The 25360-nt window shown below is 40.9% G+C and overlaps 2 protein-coding genes across 2 annotated transcripts in view; both read left to right on the top strand.

The window, feature by feature from the left end:
* LOC139416568 (DENN domain-containing protein 2C-like) overlaps positions 1–13186 on the top strand; it is a 32292-nt gene extending 19106 nt beyond the window's left edge. The window contains exons 14-19 of the mRNA XM_071165336.1: positions 191–368; positions 751–792; positions 9330–9432; positions 9630–9866; positions 10003–10089; positions 10178–13186. Of these exons, the coding sequence (XP_071021437.1) occupies positions 191–368; positions 751–792; positions 9330–9432; positions 9630–9866; positions 10003–10089; positions 10178–10203 (673 nt within the window). The 3' untranslated portion in view covers positions 10204–13186. The remainder of the gene's footprint in view (positions 1–190; positions 369–750; positions 793–9329; positions 9433–9629; positions 9867–10002; positions 10090–10177) is intronic.
* Positions 13187–13475: 289 nt separating this feature from the next.
* On the top strand, positions 13476–18809 carry LOC139416557 (pre-mRNA-splicing factor SPF27-like). Its single transcript, XM_071165320.1, has 7 exons — positions 13476–13684; positions 15689–15781; positions 15954–16024; positions 16179–16340; positions 16609–16659; positions 16856–16936; positions 17025–18809. The coding sequence occupies exons 1-7, from the start codon at positions 13592–13594 to the stop codon at positions 17149–17151; spliced, it is 678 nt and encodes a 225-aa protein (XP_071021421.1). The 5' UTR covers positions 13476–13591; the 3' UTR covers positions 17152–18809.
* The last annotated feature ends 6551 nt before the right edge of the window (positions 18810–25360 follow it).

Here is a 25360-nt window from a genome sequence, read left to right as displayed (position 1 = left end):
TGGTTCAGGGTGGAATGTATTGTGTGCTTTGCTCTTCTGTTGGTCGGTGTGAAAGTGCTGTGTGTAAGTTGTCATAAGTACATAGTGTAGTCCGAGTTAATTGTATTGAATAGACTGTATGGACTCCATATGTTTGACGTGCCTCTTCTCTGGAATTTCACATCTTTTCATCCCTTTCTCCTCTCTTCAGTGTGCTGTCTCGTTGTGGCCATGCTGCGCTGGCGCTGCTCTACCCATTCACATGGCAGCATACCTTTGTGCCTGTGCTACCCGCCAGCATGCTGGACATCAGCTGCTCTCCCACTCCCTTTCTCATGGGGGCGCTGGTGCCCTGCTTGCCCGAGCTGCTGGAGCTGCCCATAGAGGAGGTAAGTGACAAAGCTCACCATCTGATTCCCAGTGGCTAGTCACTAGATGGCCATGCTACAAAGGACAGCATTTTCGATTTCATCAGAATTGATGAGGAAGTACATGAGTGATTATTTCCTTGATAAAGGGTTAATGTTAGGGTTATTTAGTGTTCTGTCGCACACAATGGTTTATCAGACTTAAAAGTATTTGTGCCACCTAGTGGTAGGTTTATAAACATCATTGCAGTAAGACTAACAAATAACTGGAGTATCAAACTTCAAATAGTTACTAACAGTTAATGGTAGACAGTCCCTGATGTCTAATTTGAAGCCAAATACTTTGACCTGCTTTCCTGTTGTCATTGATCTTTTCTATGTTCTCTCTCCGTTTGCATTCTAGGTACTTATTGTAGATTTATGCGCAGACAAGTTTGTCAAACAGGTGTGTACATTTTACATTTTAGTCATTTAGCAGATGCTCTAATCCAGAGCGAGTTACATTATTGAGTGGATACATTATTTTTTACTTTTTCCTGTACTGGTCCCCTGCGGGAATCGAACCCACAACTCTGAGCAAGTGCCATGCTCTACGAACTGAATTGTATTTAATTGCGACTCATGAAGGATGGGTGTGGTTCCAAAACATGACAAGTGACTAGGACATGAGGAAGACTTTATCTGTGCATGTCTGCTCTCCGTCCTTGTCCTGGGATTGTATTTTAAAGTGGCATTGTTAAATTTGTATTTTATTTAACGAGGTAAGTTAGTTAAGAACAAATTAGTATTTACAATGACGGCCTAACCAGGACTACGCTGGGCCAATTATGCGCCGCCCTATGGGACTCCAAATCACGGCTGGTTGTGATACAGCCTGGAATCGAACCAGGGTCTGTAGTGATGCCTCTAGCACTGAGATGCAGTGCCTTAGACCGCTGCGCCACTCGGGAGTTTAATTTCATACTACACTATGCCAGAGCTTGAATTTCTCTTGGATGTAGTCCAAGTTCATATAGTGAGAATATTAAAGGGATTATCCATCCCCAGAAATAAAAATCATGAAACTCCTGTCAATTTGATGAACCAAGTCAAAGGAATTGTTCGTTGAGCGCCGAGACAGGATTTTGTGGAGGCACAGATCTGGGGAAGGGTACCAAAACATTTCGTAAGCATTGAAGGTCTGCAAGAACCCTGTGGCCTCTATCATTCATAAATGGAAGTTTGGAACCACCACGACTCTTCCTAGCGCTGGCAGCACGGCCAAACTGAGTAATCGGGGGAGAAGAGCCTTGGTAAGGGAGGTGCCAAGAACCCGATGGAACTCTGATGTAGTTCCTCTGTGGAGATGGGAGAACCTTCCAGATGGACAACCATCTCTGCAGCACTCCACCAATCAGGCCTTTTATGGTAGAGTGGCCAGATGGAAGCCACTCCTCAGTAAAAGGCACATGACAGCCCGCTTGGAGTTTGCCAAAATGCACCTAAAGGACTCTGACCGTGAGAGAATATTCTCTGGTCTGATGAAACCAAGGTTGAACTATTTGGCCTGAATGCCAAGCGTCACATCTGGAGGAAACCTGGCACCATCCCTGGGATGAAGCATGGTGGTGGCAGCATCATGCAGTGGGGATGTTTTTCAGTGGCAGGGACTGGGAGACTAGTCAGGATCGAGGGAAAAAATAGAGAGATCCTTGATGAAAACCTGCTCCAGAGTGCTCAGGACCTCAGACTGGGGTGACAGTTCACCTTCCAACAGGACAACAACCCTAAGCACACAACCAAGACAATGCAGGAGTGGCTTCGGAACAAGTCTCTGAATGTCCTTCCTTGAGTTGCTCAGCCAGAGCCCGGACTTGAACCCGGTCTAACATCTCTGGAGAGACCTGAAAATAGGTGTGCAGCAACGCTCCCCATACAAACCGACAGCGCTTGACAGGATCTCCAGAGAAGAATGGGAGAAACTCCTCAAATACAGGTGTGCCAAGCTTGTAGCTTCATACCCAAGAAGACTTGAGCCTGTAATCACTGCCAAAAGTACTGAGTAAAGGGTCTGAATACTTATGCAAATAGAATCTCAGTTTATAAAAAAATAAAAACCTGTTTTTGCTTTGTCATTTATGAGGTATTGTGTGTTGATGGATGAGGGGTAAAAAAAACAATTTAATCCATTTTAGAATAAGGCTGTAACTAAACAAAATGTGGAAAAAGTCAAGGGGTCTGAATACTTAATGAATACACTGTAAGTAATAGTTGCTATGGCATTTCGCTTCCGTTTCTCAATGAGATCCTATTGGGCCGCTGATATTGAATGCTAGTTTCTATGACGACACCATTCTGTATACTTCTGGCCCTTCTTTGGACACTGTGTTAACTAACCTCCAGATGAGCTTCAATGCCATACAACTCTCCTTCCGTGGCCTCCAACTGCTCTTAAATGCAAGTAAAAATAAATGCATGCTCTTCAACCGATCGCTGCCTGTCCAGCATCACTACTCTGGACGGTTCTGACTTAGAATATGTGGACAACTACAAATAGCTCAGTGTCTGGCTAGACTGTAAACTCTCCTTCCAGACTCACATTAAGCATCTCCAATCCAAAATTAAATCTAGAATCAACTTCCTATTTCATAGCAAAGCATCCTCCACTCATGCTGCCAAACATACCCTCGTAAAACTGACCATCCTACCGATCCTTGACTTCGGCGTTGTCATCTACAAAATAGCCTCCAACACTCTACTAAACAAATTGGATGCAGTCCATCACAGTGCCATCCGTTTTGTCACCGAAGCCCCATATACTACCCACCACTGCAAATGTACCCTCTCGTTGGCTGGCCCTCGCTTCCATACTCGTCGCCAAACCCACTGGCTCCAGGTCATCTACAAGTCTTTGCTAGGTAAAGCCCCGCCTTAACTCAGCTCACTGGTCACCATAGCAGCACCCACCCGTAGAACGCGCTCCAGCAGGTATATCTCACTGGTCACCCACAAAGCCAATTCCTACTTTGGCTGCCTTTCCTTCCAGTTCTCTGCTGCCAATGACTGGAACGAACTGTAAACATAACTGGAACTAACTCAAACATAACTAAATCAATGGGGGCCACATGCCATGACATTTTGGGAAATTTAGATTGTCCCTCACTGTCTCGTTGTTATTTTGGTGATTGTTAGTTGTCAAAGATTCTTATTTAAAAATGTATAGCTCCATTATCTCTACATACCTTATCTCTTTTTGGTCTTAAGTTTACAACATTGAAAACATTTTACCATCCCGAAAATTATTTTCTACAAAATATATTTTTGGGAGTGGTGGCAACGTTTTATGAATATAGGGAAAACACTGATGCAAGTGATCAGTGAAGTTTTAGATTCTACAGAGAGTATCACAGCAATTGTGAAGATTTCTACAGACCTGAGATGACCTACACTACTGGTCAAAAGTTTTACAACACCTATTCATTCAAGGTTTTGTTTCTTCATTTTACTAGTTTCTACATTGTAGAATAATAGTGAAGACATCACAACTATGAAAGAACATATGGAATCATGTAATAACCAAAAATGTTTAACAAATCAAAATATATTTTATATTTGAGATTCTTCAAATAGCCACCCTTTGCCTTGTTGACAGCTTCGCACACTCTTGGCAATCTCTCAACCAGCTTCATGAGGTAGTCACCAGGAGTGCTAAGATGAAACTGGCTCTCATGAGAACCGCCACAGAAATGGAAGACCCAGAGTTACCTCTGCAGAGGATAAGTTCATTAGAGTTACCAGCGTCAGAAATTGCAGCCCAAATAAATGCTCCAGAGGTCAAGTAACACACGTCAACATCAACTGTTAAGAGAAGACTGTATGAATCAGGCCTTCATGGTCAAATTGCTGCAAATAAACCACTACTAAAGGACACCAATAATAATAAGAAGAGACTTGCTTGGGCCAAGAAACACGACTAGTGGAAATTTGTCCTTTGGTCTGGAGTCCAAATTGGCTATTTTTGGTTCCAACTGCCGTGTCTTTGTGAAACAGTGTGTGTGAACAGATAATCTCTGCATGTGTGTTTCCCACCGTGAAGCATGGAGGAGGAGGTGTTATGGTGTGGGGGTGCTTTGCTGGTGACACTGTCAGTTATTTATTTATAATTCAAGGCACACTAAACATGCATGGCTACCACAGCATTCTGCAGCGATATGCCATCCCATCTGGTTTGGGCTTAGTCCCACTATCATTTGTTTTTCGACAGGACAGTGACCTCCAGGCTGTGTAAGGGCTATTTGACTAAGAATGAGAGGGATGGAGTGCTGCATCAGATGACCTGGCCTCCACAATCCCCCGACCTCAACCCAATTGAGATGGTTTGGGATGAGTCGGACCGCAGAGTGAAGGAAAATCAGCCAAGAAGTGCTCAGCATATGTGGGAACTCCTTCAAGGCTGTTGGAAAAGCATTCCAGGTGAAGCCGGTTGAAATAATGCCAAGAGTGTGCAAAGCTGTCAAAGGGTGGCTATTTGAAGACTCACATTTTCATTTGTTTAACACTTTTTTGGTTACTACTATAACACATTCCATATGTGTTATGTAATAGTTTGTCTTCACTATTATTCTACAATGAAAATAGAAAATACTAAAAATAAAGAAAAATCCTTGAATGAGTAGGTGTTCTAAAACTTATGACCGGTAGTGTATGCATGCTATCTTGAACATATGATTACATTAAAATAATTGTATAGTTACAGTAACCTCAATGTGGCTATGGATTTAATCTCATTCTTTTACTTTTTATTTTTGGTTGAGTTGGAGATTTGAATCCAACTATTTATTTTTGACTTGACAAGTTTGTAGGCTATTTATTTAAAATGTGATTTTGAATTGTTTGGTTGTCAATGCAACCAAATGTCAACATTTTGGAGATGTATCTTCTGCTTTGATAGTTCCATCTGTGCCACTGACTAGTTTTAACTCCAGTTTGTCTAAAAGTTAATACATGTAAAAGTTAAAGAATAAGACTAAATCAAATCAAACTTTAAATGCACTTCAATAAATGTTAATTTGATTTAGCCCTATTCTTTAACTTAGATTTTTGGTTGAGATGGAAATGTGAATCAACATAAATGATTAATTTGTAGACCAACTGGAATTAAAGCCAAACTAAGTCAGTGGCACAGATCAAAACAGAAGATATATCTCCTTGAAAGTTTGATATTTGGTTGCGTTGACAACCAAACACAATTCAATATCACTAAATATCATTACATTTTATTATCAACCAGAGTTTGAAACCCTAGGCCTATTCTATGATCTAGTTTTAGTTGAATTATGGGTTGAATTGAAACAATGGCTGTTGTTGACTTTGCAAATGCTATACAAGCTTAAATAGCGTAATTGATATGAGTGAAAGTATGGTCACATTTCATTTGCTCTCTTAAACCTACCCTTTGGAATGACTTCGATAGCAACAGTGAATCTACAGTACACTGAACAAAAATATAAACGCAACATGTAAAGTATTGGTTTCATGAGCTGAAATAAAAGATCCCAGAAATGTTCCATATGCACACAAAGCTTATTTTGCTCAAATTTTGTGCACAAATGTATTTATATCCCTGTTAGTGAGCATTTCTCCATTGCCAAGATAATCCATCCACCTGACAGGTGTGACATATCAAGAAGCTGATTAAATAGCGAAGTTCGTGAAGCAGGTGCCCCTTGTGTTGGGGACAATAAAAGGCCACTCTAAAATGTACAGTTGTCACACAACACAATGCCACATATGTCTCAAGTTTTGAGGGGGTGTTCCAATTGGCATGCTGACTGCAGGAATGTCCATCAGAGCTGTTGCCAGATAATTCAATCTTAATTTCTCTACTATAAGCCGTCTCCGTTGTTTTTAGAGAATTTGACAGCACATCCAACTTGCCTCACAACTGCACACCACGTGTATCCATGCCAGCCCTGGACCTCCATTATGCTTCTTCACCTGTGACAGCTGATGAAACTGGGTTTGCACAATCAAAGAATTGCTTCACAAACCGTCTCAGGGAAGCTCATCTGCATTGTCATCGTCCTCACCAGGGTCTTGATCTGACTGCAGTTCGGTATCGTAACCAACTTCAGTGGGCAAATGCTCAACTTTGATGGCCATTGGCACACTGGAGAAGTGTGCTCATCATGGATGAATCCCGGTTTCAACTATACCAGGCAGATTGCAGACACTGAATGGAGTCGTGTGGGTGAACGGGTTTGCTGATGTCAACTTTGAACAGAGTTGCCAAATGGTGAGGTTATGGTATGGGCAGGCATAAGCTACGGACAATTAGCACAATTGCATTTTATCGTGAAGAGATCATGAGGCCCATTGTCGTGCCATTCATCTGCCGCCATCACCTCATGTTTCAGCATGATAATGCACGGCCACATGTTGCAAGGATCTGTACACTATTCAAATGTCCCAGTTCTTCCATGGCCTGCATACTCACCAGACATGAACACCCATTGAACACCTGCCAATATCCAGAAGCTTCGCACAGCCATTGAAGAAGAGTGGGACAACATTCCACAGGCCACAATCAACAGCCTTATCAACTCTGAAGGAGATCTCGTGCTGCATGAGGCAAATGGTCACACCAGATACTGACTGGTTTTCTGATCCATGCCCCTACCTGCCACCAACAGATGCATATCTGTATTCCCAGTCATGTGAAATCCATAGATTATGGCCTAATGAATTTATTTCAATTGACTGATTTCCTTAAATTAACTCAGTAAAATGTTTTGAAATTGTTGCTTTTTACATATTTTGTTGAGTGGGGGATCTCAATAATTCTAACGATAATATAATGGTAATTGTCAGTGACACAGCTATGGCCTAGGGTTTCAAGTCTAGGTCCAAGAGGATCCTATAAATAGCTTCTACCCCAAGCCATAAAACTCATGAACGGCTAATCAAATGCCCCCCTCCGGAACACTGCTGCTACTCTCTTATTATCTATGCATAGTCACTTTAACTACCTACATGTACATATTACCTCAATTACCTCGACACTGGTGCCCCCACACATTGACATTGACTCTGTACTGATACTCCCTGTATATAGCCCCGCTATTGTCATTTATTGCTGCTTTTTAATGATTTGTTATTCTTATCTCTTTATTTTTTAGGTATTTTCTTAACTTGTTATGGCTGCAATCCCACTAACGGGATAAGTGTCATCAACAATCGCTGAATAGCATAGCGCTACATTAAATAAATATTACTATAAATATTTATATTCATGAAATCACAAGTGCAATATAGGAAAACACAGTTTAGCCTTTTGCTAATCCACCTGTCGTGTCAGATTTTGAAATTATGCTTTACAGCGAAAGCAATCCAAGCGTTTGTGTAAATTTATCGATCGCACGATAAAACATTAAGTACACTTAGCATCAGGTAGCTTGGTCACGAAAATCAGAAAAGCAATCAAATTAATCGTTTACCTTTGATCTTCGGATGTTTTCACTCACAAGACTCCCAGTTACACAACAAATGTTCCTTTTGTTCCATAAAGATTATTTTTATATCCAAAATACCTCCGTTTTTTGCCGCGTTATGTTCAGAAATTCACAGGAAAGAGCGGTCACGACAACGCAGCCGAAAATTCCAAATAGTTTCCATAATGTCCACAGAAACATGTCAAACGTTTTTTATAATCAATCCTCAGGTTGTTTTTAAAATATATAATCAATAATATATCAACCGCAAATGTCTTTCACAGTAGGAGAGGGAAAAGCAATACGTATCCAATGTCTGGCTCATTTTTCAAAATAAAAGCCTGAAACTGTCTGAAGACTGACACCTTGAGGAAGCGATAGGAAAAGGAATCTGGTTCATATCCCTTTAAATCCAGCAAAGGGAGGCTATGGAACATGGAGTTTTCAAAATAGAAGCCACTTCCTGTTTTGATTTTCCTCAGGGTTTTGCCTGCAATATCAGTTCTGTTATACTCACAGACAATATTTTGACAGTTTTGGAAACTTTAGAGTTTTCTATCCAATACTAATAATAATATGCATATATTAGCAACTGAGACTGAGGAGCTGCCCATTTACAATGGGCACCTTTTCATCCAAGCTACTCAATACTGCCCCTGCAGCCATAAAACGTTAACTGCATTGTTGGTTAAGGGCTTGTAAGTAAGCATTTCACTAAGGTCTACACCCGTTTGAATTCGGCGCATGTGACAAATAAAATTTGATTTAAGCTGGGAAAGATTAAAACCCTGGATGGGGGACTAAAGGGTAGCTGTAGATAGGTCAATTGTTCAGTAGGAGGTGCTGTCCAGCATATTATATTTTTTTCAGGTAGTGGATATAATGTTAAAGATCTGACATTGTTTTAAAGAAACAAATTCAACCTATATTGAAATTTTGGTTACTATGATGACACAATCCTGTGGTTAAAATTTCAGAAAAGTTTCAAATTCAATTCCCCATAATGTGGAATTATGTGTTTTGAATTTTTTACAACTTGACGAAAAGCTGAAAGTGTCTTAAGTATTTAACCCCTTTGTTACGGCAAGCCTATTAAGTTCAAATAAAATTGTATTTGTGACATGCGCCGAATACAACAGGTGTAAACCTTAGTGAAATGCTTACTTACAAGCATATCTTACAAGCATATCAAATTGTATGGGTCACGTACACAAGCCCTTAACCAACAATGCAGTAACAAACAACATTGATTACTTTTTTTCAAATCCAATGTATTTGTCACATGCGCCAAATACAACAGGTGTAAACCTTACCGTGAAATGCTTACTTACAAGCCCTTAACCAAAAATGCAGTAACCAACAACGTTGATTACTTTTTTCAAATCCAATGTAGATTTCACAGCCACATTGACAAATTACGTTGAAACATTGCTTCAACCAGTTTGTGTCCAGTGGGAGGTTCTCTTGCATGATGTGAGTTGCCCTGACCTCTTAACTACTCCTTGTTTCTCAGCTTGGTGATGAGGACTGTATCTTGCCCAGTAAGCTTCAGGCTGCACTGCAGCAGATCCTGGAGGAGAGAGGGCAGATACTACGGCAAGACGGAGACTGCACAGGTTTGCACAGCCAACTATTACCTTAAAAACGGCCTTGTAGCCAAAACATTGATGAAACAATGTCTTCTTGTTTCCCTGTCCATGTTGGATAAAGTGTAATTGTATAGAAAGACATTTCTTAGTGTTCTCGCCTCTCCATTTTGACACCATCTACTTTTATAAGTGACTATCCCCCTCCCTACCATCTGTCCATGCAGGCCAGCAGTGTGAGCTGAGCTCCCTGGTGTCGGAGGCCTTTGTGCATTTCTTCGTGGAGCTAGTGGGCCACTACTCCCTCCACATGGGTGCCAGCGGGGCCCGGGAGCTGCAGAGGGAGAGCTTCTGTAAGTCCCACCCCTCCCGTGGGGCCCGCCAGTTCCTGCAGCTCTTCATGGACACGCAGATGTTCTCCGGCTTCATCCACGACAAAGAGTTGCGCAAGGGAGGGGGCAAAGGTCAGGGAGTCGCCTATCAGTGGCCCTGTTGTTGGAATACTTTGAGAATGCATTCTTCCTTCCTCTAAGTAATCACCTCTTACCAAAATGTATTTTCTTGTGGACCATGTACTAAGCTTTTCTCCCCCTCCCACAGGGCTTTTTGAAGTTAGAGCTGCAGAATATTTGGCTTCAAACCCGGAGTCTGAATCTAGCGGGTTCCTCAAGGGACTCAAGGGAATTGGTTAGTATTGCTCCATTCATAACATCCAATTAAACAAATATGGTATTTACTGTCAGAGTTTTTTTTTTAAATTACATTTTATTTTCAGGGATGAAATTCCTACAGAAGAAGTGACAGACTGTCAGCAGTCTGGTTGAAAATGCTTCTGTAAGAGAGGATGAGAGCCATCTGCCGGATTGGCTGAGACACATGTGCTATGATGTTACAGCTATATATGTACATGACTCGACCAGGACATAACGGTGTTGGGCACAGAGGTCCACAGTCCTAGGTAGAGGGCTCTCTGCTTCAGACATGACCAGTCTCTTCGTATTGCCCTGAATGCATTCCAAGCCTGAGTGAAGTGCAATTGTAATTGGAGAAAAACTGGAAATGTGCATTTATGGCCAAACAAACTTCGATGAAGACTTTTGAGATGTCAGAGGAAAGGCAGGAGCAAACGCTATGTACTTGTGAAATCTAAACAAAACATTTCAGCTACAGGACTCGGTATTAACTTAACAGATGTTGTGCCATGATAAACTAACCCACACATTTTTGTGTTTTTGCTAGTCATTTTTTTATGTTTGTTTTAGTCAAGTCTTAAGTGTTTGGTCTACATATTATGGATATAATGTTATTTTTAAGTTTAGTTTTGAACTTGTGTCTAGTTGGAAATTAATAAGTAAGGCTACTTGATACCCTTCTGCACTCTGCTACAGAACAATGTAAGAATAATGATTTTTATTATGTGCATGATTGTTACTTTAAATATGACATGACATATATATATTTTTTCCAATTGAGGTTAATGTATGTTGTCCCTGACATTTTGATGGCCTTGACAAATCTTCCAAGTAATGTTTGGATCATTAGGATAATACATTACAATTTACATTTCTCACCGAGTTTGAATTTTGAATAGCTTATTCTGTAACTGAATATTTTGTTTACAATATTTTAGCTACTTTTCATGCATATTTTTGCATTTTGAACTTATATTGAGATTGTATGAGCCTGTTTGGATACCATTTCCTCAGTCATTTGATAGGACAGGTGAAAGCACATATTGAACTAAACCACCTTGACTAAGGATGTGATTTTAAAGGATCAGAACTGAGTCTTAATCTCATGTATCCAACATTCCAATGCACAAAGTTTGCTAAAAACGTTTTTGATGTTCTCATGTGGGTTTTAAAAAGTCACAACTAGAGACCAGAAACTAACTAGTCACACCTTCCTATTGACTGGAGTTGCATACTTAGTGCCTAAAGAAAGTATTCACACCCCTTGACATTTTTCACATTTTGTGTTACAGCCTGAATTTTAAATGGATTAAACTGCAAATTATTATTATTAGTTTTATTTGGTCACTGGTCTACATACAATGCCCCATAATGTGGAATTATATTTGTATAATTTTTTACAACTTGATGAAAAGCTGAAAATGTCAAGTATTCAACCCCTTTGTTATTCAAATAATCAAATAAAAGTGTATTTGTCACATGTGCCGAATACAACCGGTGTAAACCTTACCGTGAAATGCTTACTTACAAGCCCTTAACCAACAATGCAGATTTTTAAGTAACAAAATATTTGTTACTTTAAATATGGCATGATATATAAAATTCTAAAAAGTAACAAAATAACAAGAACGAGGCTATATACAGGGGTACCGAGTCAATGTGCGGGGATACAGGTTAGTCGAGGTAATATGTTCAGGAGTAAAAGTTTGCTTGTCAAGTCACACGATAAGTTGCATGGACTTACTCTGTGTGCAATAAGTGCTTAATATGATTTTTGTATGACTACCTCATCTCTGTACCCCACACATACAATTAATTATCTTTGAGGTCCCTCAGTCAAGCAGTGAATTTCAAACAGATTCAACCACAAGACCAGGGCGGTTTTCCAATGCCTTGCAAAGGAGGACACCTATTGGTAGATGAGGTAAAAAAAAAAAGCAGACAATGAATATCCCTTTGAGCATGGTGAAGTTATTAATTTCACTTTGTATGGTGTATCAATACACCCAGTCTATACAAAGGAAGAACGCCTGTATCTAACTTAGTTGCCAGAGAGGGAAGAAACCGCTCAGTGATTTCAACATGAGGCCAATGGGGACTTTAAAACAGAGTTTAATGGCTGTGATAGGATGAATCAACAACATCCTCGTTAATTCACAATACTATCCAATTTAAAGAGTGAAAAAAAAGGATGCCTGTTCAGAATAAAACATTTCAAAACATGCATCCTATTTGCAACAAGGCACTAAAGTAATACTGCAAAAAATGTGGCAAAGCAATTAACTTTTTGTCCTGAATACAAAGCGTTATGTTTGTGGCAAATACAATACATTACTGAGTACCACTCTCCATATTTTCAAGCATAGTGGTGGCTGCATCATGTTGAGTATGCATGTAATCGTTAAGGACTAGGGTGTTTTTCAGGATAATAAAGAAATGGAATAGAGCTAAGCACAGGCTAAATCCTAGAGGAAAACCTGGTTGTCTGCTTTCCACCAGACACTGGGAGACAAATTCACACTGAAGTAGGACAATACCCTGAAGGCCAAATCCACACTGGAGTTGCTTACTAAGATCGTGAATGTTCCTGAGTAGTTCAGTTATAGTTTTGACTTAAATCTACTTGAAAATCTATGGCAGACCTGAAAATGGTTGTCTAGCTATGATCAAGAACCAATTTAACAGATCTTGAAGAATTTTGAAAACAATAATGGGCAAATGTTGCACAATCCAGCTGTGGAAAGCTCTTAGACACTTACCCAGAAAGACTCACAGCTGTAATCACTGCCAAAGGTGCTTCTACAAAGTATTGACTCAGGTGTGAATACTTACTTTAATTAGCAAAAATAAAAAATAAACGTTTTCATTTTGTCATTCTGAGGTATTGTGTGTAGATGGCTGAGTTGTTTTATTGAATCCATTCAGGATGTAACAACAATATGTGTCATAAGTCAAGGGGTATGAATACTTTCTGAAGGCACTGTAAAATGTGTATCTCAACAGGTACAATTTTGAACTATTGTACATTTTTTGTTATATTTTTATAAACGTGAAATGTCCACCATACATGTCAAAATAAATGTGAAATGTTAGTTTGGAATTCATTCATGACTCCACTACTTCAACACGTTGGTCTCCCTGTGTCAGGTCGGTCAGGTGAGTTATGTATTTTCATTCCTAATGTTGTGCCATTTTTGTGGTAATTAGTCCTAGGAACCTAAGATATTACCTGATAAACACCAAATTCAGGATGCAAATGGCATGTGTTGAAAAATGTATTATTAGCTATGTTACATAATAATTAAATAGTAATTTTAGATTAAGAATCACTCCAATGCGTAAGGGGCGCTATAAAATCAAGGGCCATAAGACACCAACGAAAAATACGTTCAGCCTCCCGGAAGACGGCAGGAGCGACCAGCTGCGTTGTTTTGCTGCTGAGACAACTAGCTAGCCATCCATCCAGCGGTGCTAGCAAACAAACAACTAAACTGAATATGGCTGGAACGTCATCAGTAGCTGGTGAAGTATTTGTCGATGCCCTACCGTATTTTGACCAGGGTTATGATGCAGCGGGCGTTAGAGAGGCGGTAAGTATCTGCTTCATACATACCTGTTGCAAACTAGCTAGCATCAGACATGAGCTAGCTGAGAAACGTGCAACTCCGTTCTCTTAAAGCTATTCAAAATATACAATATAGAAAAAGAGTAAACAACGATACAAACAGTCAGGGGACTAGACAAATGTATATAAAGACTATTATATCAAGTTGATTGCTTTTTGTTATAAGAAATTATGTATATATTGTTCAAATTCATTCTCACAGTTTTCTGACTCCTGTACATCTATGAATATTAAATTTAGCTCATAACTGCGGTTGATTAAGAAGAAAGGCTTCGTATAGTTTTTGCTATACTTTGTAAAACCAAAAATCATTTTCAGTATCGCGTCTGTTTTGGTGGGGAAACGGATTCGGATTCACAGACAATAGCAACAAATGATTCCAAGTTAACGGTTTGAAGCACACTTATTCAATCTTCCGTAATCAAAATGTATACCAAATCGTTTTTCGTGCCATATCAAAAATGACTTTCAGTAGCCTAATGGGGTGCTGTTTAGCAAATGTTAAATTGTTAATGCAAGATGTGCTTACAGTCATGACCTAAACACCATACACATAAGTGAGCTAGATGTTTTTTTTCTTCGTATTTCATTCAAGAAAAAGTATACATTTTAAAGTGTTTGACCAAGAAAATGTAGTTATCCCCACATTCTTTAATTTTCTTATGATTTTTACAGTTAACTTTGACCCCTATACGTTTTATGTGCCACTAGTAGATCATTAGTGCAGGTTGATGACCATTGCATACCATAAGATCCCCATATTATGCCATCTTAAAATATGCATGCTTTGGAGGTAGTGGCAGGTAGCCTACACAAACAGGCAAAGATTTTCAGCTGGCAGGCAGACAATGGAATAAGTTTGAATGACACACAGGAAACTGTTGATTGTCAAAAACCCAGCAGCGTTGCAATTCTTGACACACTCTAACCGGTGAGCCTGGCACCTAATACCCTCTTCAAAGGCAAGTAAAATTGTCTTGCCCATTCAAATAAAATTTTATTGGTCACATACGTGTTTAGCAGATGTTATTGCGGGTGTAGCGAAAGGGTTGTTTCTAGCTTCGACAGTGCAGTAATATCTAATATCTATCTAAGTAATATTTCACAACATATACACACAAATCTAAGTAAAGGAAATATGGGCATGTTACCCTCTGAATGGCACACATACACAATCCATGTCTCAATGCTTAAAAATCCTTCTTTAACCTGTCTCCACCCCTTCATCAATACTGATTGAAGTGGATTTAATAGGTGACATCAATAAGGGATCATAGCTTTCACCTGGTCAGTCTGTCATGGAAAGAGGTGTTCCAAAAAATTTTTTGTACACTCAGTGTATATTGGTGAACTTTGAAGGTGCCCATATTATACCAGCTTAAATATTATTTGTGAGGTGTGCCACTAGTAGATCAATAATCCATTGTCATTAACATTGCAAAGCATAACATGACTGTATTTTGCCAGCTACAATATTGGAAAAATACTTGTTTGCTGGTTCCTCCAAAGAAGCCGCTCCTCCATAGGTATAATTCTGTGGGCCTAATTCAGATAAAACATGTCATAAGATGCCCAGTGCTTCAAGCCAAACTTCCTCCTCCATCCTCTCTTGCGCTCTTCCCATCTGCAAAATTTCAGTCACATCTCGGCCCTATACTTCTCTGTCCATCACGCATGTAAACAACTATAGCTTGCCCGCGCCATAACAAGCTACTCTATCTACACTGATTGGTGAAGTAGTTTAGAAAGGAGAAATATAAACGGGTACTTTTTGGGGTTCATACCATTCAGAACTTTATTTTGCAGTTCGGAAAAGTAGAACAGAACAAAAAAGATGATGGTTCTGTTCAGAACAAAGCTATTGAAAAATGTAGGTTCCAATCCCTGCTTTTAGGTCACCCCTCAGTCACAAGTCTAACTAGTCTACTGTACTAGTATGCTGTCAATCTGTATTAATTTCCATACACAGGCTGCAGCCTTGGTAGAGGAGGAGACTCGCCGATACAGACCCACCAAGAACTACCTCAGTTATATGCCAACACCTGATTTCACTACATTTGAAGTAAGTACCACGTACACAGTTCATGCTATAAAAACAAAAAGGCATAAATTAATATGTAAACTAATGCCATGAGGCTGGCTTTTGACTGACTCGTCACTGTCAACTGTGAAATCTACACTGCTCAACAATGACATTATGTGAAGCAAATACTAATGCTTATATCACCCATCAGACTGAAATCATGAGGAACGAGTTTGAGAGACTAGCAGCCCGGCAGCCCCTGGAACTTCTCAGCATGAAGAGGTAAACCCAGTCTACTCTTTTGCTCAGAGCACGAAGAATCATGTTTAAAAAAAGCTTGTGAACTGTCAATCGCACATTCAGTTCTAACTTGACACATTTAAACCCTCATCATCCTCTGAGTGTACACTCAACTGTTTCTGTTTCACCTGTGCAGATATGAGCTTCCAGCTCCATCATCAGGGCAGAAGAATGACATCACTGCATGGCAGGAGAGTGTGAACAACTCCATGGCTCAGCTGGAGCATCAAGCAGTGCGCATTGAGAACCTGGAACTTATGGCACACTATGGTACCAATGCATGGAAGGTCTACAATGAGTGAGTCGGTGGCTGCTGCTTGTGCCCCTAGTAGAGCTCTTCATTTATTTTAGTTTCCAAGAAAGAGTCAGGAGGGACAACCAAACTGATTTGAATTAAGCTAACAAATGGGGTTTGATTAGTCATTTAATTTGAGAGTGGAGGAGATCAGTCTTTTTTACTTGTCAGTTTAGTCCTTTTTACACATGCTTGTCCTGAAGGGTAAAGTATAGATTCACAGGGATTTTTTGACTTTGCCTTAATTTTTGTCATTATTTCCACTCCACAGTAACCTGGCATTTATGATTGAATTGGCTCAAAAAGAACTACAGAAATGTAGGTAGGTAAATGGTGTGAAAACGTTGCTTTACAATTTCCAGGTTGTGCAATACATTTCTCATGGTTAGCTCGTTTGGTAATAGTTTTGGACTCAGTCTCACACAAACTGTGTCGACAAGCTTCTTTACGTCAATAACAAGCTTCTGCATATACAGTATATATTTTTCACAACCTTTTCTGTGTGTGTGTGTGTACAGAAAGCAGATTCAGGACTTGAACTGGCAACGGAAGAATGATCAGCTTGCAGGCGGGGCCAAGCTGAGAGAGCTGGAGTCAAAGTCAGTTCTGTGAATGTTGTATTTTTCATTACTGTTCTCTCAACCGTGGTATGATTTCTAAATCCATGCCATCTCTCTTTTGTAACAGTTGGGTGTCCCTCGTAAGTAAGAACTATGAGATTGAACGTGCCATCGTCCAGTTGGAGAATGAAGTTGGACAGCTCAAACAGCAGCATGGTGACGAGAACAAGGAAAACATTCGACAGGACTTCTAGAAACAGAACCTTGCAGAAGAGACATTTTACAAGAAAGGAAATGTTGAGCTTGCAGCTGAGAACAACGAAAACCAATGTGAAAAGAACAGGACTGTCCCTCCAAACATTAAGAACCTAGTTGCCTTGGCTGCACAGCTTCTTATGACAGTCTTTACATTAGTCTCAGACGGTGACCGTTGAAAAACTATTGGTCCTGTGTAGAGCATATTTGGTGTACCTCGATCACTTCAGAGGTGAAGTCTGATTTTGTGTTTTTTTATTTTTTACTTTTATCAATGCTTGTCAATTTGATGAGTAATTCTAAAATGAGGTAGTTAATAACTAATGATGCAGTCTACAAAAGTCACTTGATTTCTTAACATATCGACATAAGTACAGTTGAAGTCGGAAGTTTACATACACCTTAGCCAAATACATTTAAACTCAGTTTTTCACAATTTCTGACATTTAATCTCTGTAAAAAATCCCCTGTTTTAGGTCAGTTAGGATCACCACTTTATATTAAATATGTGAAATGTCAGAATAATATTAGAGAATAATGATTTCTTTCATCACATTCCCAGTGGGTCAGAAGTTTACATACACTCAATTAGTGTTTGGTAGCATTGCCTTTAAATAGTTAAACTTGGGTCAAATGTTTCGGGTAGCCTTCCACAATAACTTGGGTGAATTTTGGCCCATTTCTCCTGACAGAGCTGGTGTTACTGAGTAGGATTTGTAGGCCTCCTTGCTTTCACACACTTTTTCAGTTCTACCCACACATTTTCTATGGGATTGAGGTCAGGGCTTTGTCATTATGGCCAAACAGTTCTATTTTTGTTTCATCAGACCAGAGGACATTTCTCCCAAAAGTATTATCTTTGTCCCCATGTGCAGTTGCAAACCGTAGTCTTGCTTTTTTATGGATGTTTTGGAGCAGTGGCTTCAGGTTATGTCGATATAGGACTCGTTTTACTGTGGATAAATACTTTTGTACCGGTTTCCTCCAGCATCTTCACAAGGTCCTTTGCTGCTGTTCTGGGATTGATTTGCACTTTTCGCACCAAATTACGTTCATCTCTCGGAGACAGAACGCGTCTCCTTCCTGAGCGGTATGACGGCTGCGTGGTCCCATGGTGTTTATACTTGCGTACTATTGTTTGTACAGATGAACGTGGTACCTTGGAAATTGCTCCCAAGGATGAACCAGACTTGTGGAGGTCTACACTTGTTTTTCTGGGGTCTTGGCTGATTTCTTTTGATTTTCCCATGATGTCAAGCAAAGAGGCACTGCGTTTGAAGGTAGGCCTTGAAATACATCCACAGGTACACCTCCAATTGACTCGAATGATGTCAATTAGCCTAACAGAAGCTTCTAAAGCCTTGACATTTTCTGTAATTTTCCAAGCTGTTTAAAGGCACAGTCAACTCACTGTATGTAAACTTCTGACCCACTGGAATTGTGATTCAGTGAAATAATCTCTGTAAACAATTGTTGGAAAATTACTTGTCATGCACAAAGTAGATGTCCTAACCGACTTGCCAAACCTATAATTTGTTAACAAGAAATTTGTGGAGTGGTTGAAAAATGAGTTAATGACTCCAACCTAAATGTATGGAAACGTTCGACTTCAACTGTACCTGTGCACAAAAATAAATAAAAAATGTGTTTAAGTGGATGTTATAATGACAAATCATTTCTGAACTGATGAACTTCCACATAGCAAAGTTTTAATTTTTACTACTTCGTGATACAAAAATTTGCGTAGCAATTTTTTTTAACTTAAAATAAATTCCAAAATGTGTCGAGACATTGTTTATAGATGGTTATGCGTCTACTGCCTCAACTAACAGATACGGCCTTGTTCTTGCATGTAAATAGATCTGTCCGTGAATGTGAAATGTTAAAGTTAAACAGGCTATTGCTGCTGTCAATGAGTCTTGCCTAATACTTTTTTAAATGATGGAAATGCTAAATATCTTGAGGGTGAGATTTATTTTTAATCTCAAATTATTTGGAAATGTAAAGCATTACTTCTATCATTTTTGGGTCCTAATTATTTGGGAATGTTTATACTCCGTTATTGACAAACATGGACAAAGATCATACTGACTTTAAAAAATATATTTAGCCTTTATTTAACCAGCTAGGCCAGTTGAGAATATGTTCTCATTTACCACTGCGACTTGGCCAAGATAATGCAAAGCACTGACAAAAACCACAACACAGTTACACATAAACAAACGTACAGACAATAACAATATAATTGTATAGGTACAAATGTAGGGTGTTAGGCAATAAATAGGCCATAGAGGCAAAATAATTACAATTTAGCATTAATACTGGGGTGCAAGAGGGTAAGTAATATGGGGATGAGGAAGTTAGGTGTGCTATTTACAGATTGGCTGTGTACAGGTACAGTGATCGGTAAACTGCTCTGACAGCTGATGCTTAAAGTTAGAGAAGGAGATCTGACTCCAGCTTCACTGATTGTTGCAATTTGTTCCAGTCATTGGCAGCAGAGAACTGGAATGAAAGGCAGCCAAAGGAGGAATTGGCTTTGGGGATGACCAGTGCAATATACCTGCTGGAGCGTGTTTGTGTTGCTATGGTGACCAGTGACCTGAGATAAGGCGGGGCTTTACCTAGCAAAGACATAGATGACCTGGAGCCAATGTGTTTGGCGACGGATATGTAGTGAGGGCCAGCCAACGAGAGCATACAGGTTGCAGTGGTGGGTAGTATATGGGGCTTTCGTGACAAAATGGATGGCACTGTGATAGACTACATCCAGTTTGCTGAGTAGAGTGTTGGAGGTTATTTTGTAAATGACATTGTCGAAGTCCAGGATCGGTAGGATGGTCAGTTTCACGAGGGTATGTTTGGCAGTATGAGTGAAGGAGGCTTTGTTGCGAAATAGGAAACCGATTCTAGATTTAATTTTGGATTGGAGATGCTTAATGTGAGTCTGGAAAGAGAGTTTATAGTCTAGCCAGACACTGAGCTATTTGTAGTTGTCCACATATTCTAGGTCAGAACCGTCCAGAGTAGTGATGCTAGTCGGGCGGGAGGGTGCAGGCAGCAATCGGCTGAAGAGCATGCACTAGCATTTAATAGTTGGAGGCCACGGAAGGAGTGTTGTATGGCGTTGAAGCTCGTTTGGAGGTTTGTTAGCACAGTGTCCAAAGAAGGGCTAGATGTATGCAGAATTGTGCCGTCTGCGTAGAGGTTGATCAGAGAATCACCAGCAGCAAGAGCGACATCATTGATATATACAAAGAAAAGAGTCGGCCTGAGACTTGAACCCTGTGGCACCCCCATAGAGACTGCCAGAGGTCCGGACAACAGGCCCTCCGATTAGACAAACTGAACTGTGAGAAGTAGTTGGTGAACCAGGCGAGGCAGTCTGCCGATAAGAATGCGGTGATCGACAGTCAAAAACCTTGGCCAGGTCGATGAATACTGCTGCACAGTACTGTCTTTTATCGATGGCAGTTAGATCGTTTAGGACCTTGGGCGTGGCTGAGGTGCACCCATGACCAGCTCGGAAACCAGATTGCATAGTGGAGAAGGGTACGGTGGGATTCGAAATGGTTGGTGACCTGTTTGTTAACTTGGCTTTGGAAGATTTTAGAAAGACAGGGCAGAATGGATATAGGTCTATAACAGTTTGGGTCTAGAGTGTCTTCCCCTTTGAAGAGGTGGATGACCGCTGCAGCTTTCCAATCTTTGGGGATCTCAGACGACACGAAGGAGAGGTTGAATAGGCTAGTAATAGGGGTTGCAACAATTTTGGCGGATCATTTTAGAAAGAGGGTCTAGATTGTCGAGCCCAGCTGATTTCTAGGGATTGATTTTGCAGCTCTTTCAGAACATCAGCTGTCTGGATTTGGGTGAAGGAGAAGAGAAGAGAGAGGGGGGGGGGTTTGGGCAAGTTGCTGCGGGGGGTGCTGAGATGTTGGCCGGGGTAGGGGTAGCCAGATGGAAAGCATGGCCAGCCGTAGAAAAATGCTTATTGAAAATGTTGCTGCTAACCTTGTGCGACAGCAAAGCTTTTCCTTTTGGACAAAAATGATAAGAATATGGAGAGTTTTGAAAACTGGGTGTTTTGCAAATGTTGAACTTATAATATGGCTACTAATACTGGAAAAGTCCAAGTACACAGATTTGACGATATTCTTGCAGAAAAATGTAATGTGAATGTAAATGTCTCCTTCACGATTTGCCCAAATGTACCTGGGTGACTTAAATGTCTAAATGTCATGTAGTTACTTCAAGTTATCCGTCTGAAACGTTAAATGTACACTGCTGCCATCTTGTGGACACCATCGGAATTACAAGTGATGGCTAGATTTGGGACTTTTCTCTTGCATCTCAAAGATGGTGGTAGGAAACAAAAGTAGTTTTTTCCTTTGTATTTTCTTCTACCAGATCTATTGTGTGTTATTCTCCTACATTCAATTCACATTTCCACAACCTTCAAAGTTTTTCCTTCTAAATGGTACCAAGAATATGCATATCCTTGCTACAGGCAGTTAGATTTGGGTATGTAATTTCAGGTGAAAATTGAAAAAAAGGGGGCTATCCCTAAGAAGTTTTAAAAGGGCTATGTCATAAACCCTCAAAGTTCCCACATTGGTGAAAATGGCAGCCATGTTAATCAGGGAGAAATTCAAACCAGTCAAATAATTGGCAGTAGAGGAATAATCACGATTTTACTAATGCAGGAAAATAAAATCGGATTGTTTTGATCACGTGGACTGGGAAATGTTCCGGTCAGCCTCAGAGAATAACTTCACTCTATAAGCTGATGCGGTGAGCGAGTTTATTAGCAAGTGCATCAGTGATGTGGTACCCACGGTGAATATTAAAACCTTCCCCAACTAGAAACCGTGGACTGATGGCAGCATTCGCGCAAAACTGAAAAAGCGAACCACTGCTTTTAATCATGTCAAGGCGACCGGAAACATAGCCGAATACAAAGTGTAGCTATTACCTCCGCAAGGCAATCCAACAAGCTAAGCGTCAGTATAGAGACAAAGTAGAGTCGCAATTCAACGGCTCAGACTCGAGACGTATGTGGCAGGGTCTACAGTCAATCACAGACTACAAAAAGAAAACCAGCCCCGTCGCGGACACCAATGTCTTTCTCTCAGACCAAATAAACACCTTCTTTGCTCGCTTTGAGGACAATACAGTGCCACTGACACAGCCCGCTACCAAAACCTGCGGGCTCTCCTTCACCGCAGCCAACGTGAGTAAAACGTTTAAACGTGTTAACCCTCTCAAGGCTGCGGCCCAGACAGCATCCCTAGCCGTGTCCTCAGAGCATGCACAGACCAGCTGGCTGGTGTGTTTAGGGACAAATTCAATCAATCCCTATCTCAGTCTCCTGTTCCCACATGCTTCAAGAGGCCACCATTGTTCCTGTTCCCAAGAGAGCTAAGGTAGCTGAGCTAAACCACTATCGCCCTGTAGCACTCACTTCCACCATCATGAAGTGTTTTGAGAGACTAGTCAAGGATCATATCACCTCCACCCTACCTGACACCCTAGACCCACTCCAATTTGCTTACCGCCCCAATAGGTCCACAGACGACGCAATTGCAATTACACTGCCCTAACCCATCTGGACAAGAGGAATACCTATGTGAGAATGCTGTTCATCGACTACAGCTCAGCATTCAACACCATAGTACCCTCCAAACTCGTCATTAAGCTCGAGACCCTGGGTCTCGACCCCGCCCTGTGCAACTGGGTCCTGGACTTTGACGGGCCGCCCCCAGCTGGTCACCCCACTGATCCTCAACACTGGGGCCCCACATGGGTGCGTTCTCAGCCTTCACCCATGACTGTGTGGCCATGCACGCCTCCAACTCAATCATCAAGTATGCAGACGACACTACAGTGGTAGACTTGATTACCAACAATGATGAGATGGCCTACAGGGAAGCGGTGAGGGCCCTTGGAGTGTGGTGTCAGGAAAATAACCTCACACTCAACGTCAACAAAATAAAAGAGATGATCATGGACTTCAGGAAACAGCAGAGGGAGCACCCCCCTATCCACATCAACAGGACAGTGGAGAAGGTGGAAAGTTAAGTTCCTCGGCATACACATCACGGACAAACTGAAATGGTCCACCCACACAGACAGCGTGGTGAAAAAGGCGCAAGAGCGCCTCTTCAACCTCAGGAGGCTGAATAAATTTGGCTTGTCACCAAAAACACACAAACTTTTACATATGCACAATCGAGAGCATCCTGTCGGGCTGTATCACCGCCTGGTACGGCAACTGCTCCGCCCACAACCGTAAAGCTCTCCAGAGGGTAGTGAGGTCTGCCCAACGCATCACCGGGGGCAAACTACCTGCCCTCCAGGAAACCTACACCAACCGATGTCACAGGAAGGCCAAAAAGATCATCAAGGACAACAACCACCCGAGCCACTGCCTGTTCACCCCGATATCATCCAGAAGGCGATGTCAGTACAGGTAAATCAAAGCTGGGACCGAGAGACTGATCAGACTGAACAGCTTCTATCTCAAGGCCATCAGACTGTTAAACAGCCATCACTAACATTGAGTGGCTGCTGCCAACATACTGACTCAAATCTCTAGCCAATTTAATTAATAATTTGATGTAAAAAATGTATCACTAGTCCTATAAACAATGCCACTTTATATACTGTTTACATACCCTACATTACTTATCTCATATGTATATACACAGTACTCTAGACGATCTACTGCATCTTGCCTATGCCTTTCGGCCATCGCTCATCCATTTATGTATATGTACTGTAGCATACCATGGGGTTGGGTCAAAATGTTTACACAGATCAGACACGGACAGAGTAGGATTAGCTCAGTTTCAAAGGTGTTTATTAAAATAATAGTCCAAAAGAAGAAAAAAAAGAGACCCTCTCTGGGATACAGACTTCTGGGCCCCGGGTCTTGCTGTATCCTGTGGGGATCAAAAACTGAACTCCCTCCTGTTACCGACCCCAACTATTGGGAGTCATTTTCTCCCAGAGTCTCTACCTTCTGTGTTGCCCTTCTGGCAGCTTTATGGGAGTTGTACAGCTGGTGAGCAATCAGCCCTTGATTACCCACCAATCCCCAATCAGCCCCAATTAGTCCTGACCGGAGAGCCCATCAAGACCTGGCACGTCCAGCAGATGGAGCCATCGCTTCGTGATGTATACTCCGTCTGTCACCAGGCCTTGACAAGTCTCCCCCTGGTGGCTGACCTGCTGTATGCCACAGTACATATTCTTAATAATTCCTTTACACTTGTGTGCATAAGGTAGTTGTTGTGACATTTTTAGATTACTTGTTAGATATTACTGCATGGTCGGAACTAGAAGCACAAGCATTTTGCTACACTCACATTAACATCTGCTAACCATGTATAGCCGATGTGAAACGGCTAGCTAGTTAGCGGTGGTGCGCACTAGTGGCGTTTAGATCGGTGACATCACTTACTCTTAGACCTTGAAGTAGTGGTTCCCCTTGCTCTGCAAGAGCCGCGGCTTTTGTGGAGCGATGGGTAACGATGCTTTGAGGATTTATTTTCATAAATATACAGTTTATACGGGTTTTATATAAATAGCCTCAAGTAAACAGACCATAAATGCCTACATTTTTGTTTTCTTGGAAAGCTGTGAGTGATATATGATGTCAGTACTTGTTGCATTTACAACTTGTCTATGTCCTATCAACTGATTTCAGTGTATAGATAGACATATTGAATGGAATGTTAGCAGTTAATTTGCCAAATGAATCTAATCATTCCTCAAACTGTGGCTAACAATATTTTAAACAATACAATCTTATTACAGCACTGGCAAACCATGATTGACCAACTCCCTGACCAAAATGGCTGACCTTTGGCCCATAAGAATGTTCATCTCCATTCTAGTATTCTAATTGCGTTGAGTGATTTCTGTAATTCAGGGCTCATCTGTAAACTAAACATTGGTCTCAGTATGACACCCTGATAAAATGATGGTTAAATAAAAATTCCTAATTCTACGCATGAATCAATAGTCAAACGTAAGACTGTAAATCACGAAATGACTTCTTTATTTATTTATTTTTCCTCTGTACGTAAGACGTTCAGGGTTGCGGTTCAAAACGGAGAGGCTATACGAACACGCCTGGTGTCCAAATTGAGGACGTTTTTGCACAGAGAGTCGAATGGAGAAGAGCGCATTCGGTTCAGTCGT

This window comes from Oncorhynchus clarkii, chromosome 9 (genome assembly GCF_045791955.1).
Source record: "Oncorhynchus clarkii lewisi isolate Uvic-CL-2024 chromosome 9, UVic_Ocla_1.0, whole genome shotgun sequence".
NCBI lineage: Eukaryota > Metazoa > Chordata > Actinopteri > Salmoniformes > Salmonidae > Oncorhynchus > Oncorhynchus clarkii.
The sequence above is the reverse complement of the archived record's forward strand: the minus strand, read 5'-3'. Positions and strand labels throughout refer to the sequence as shown.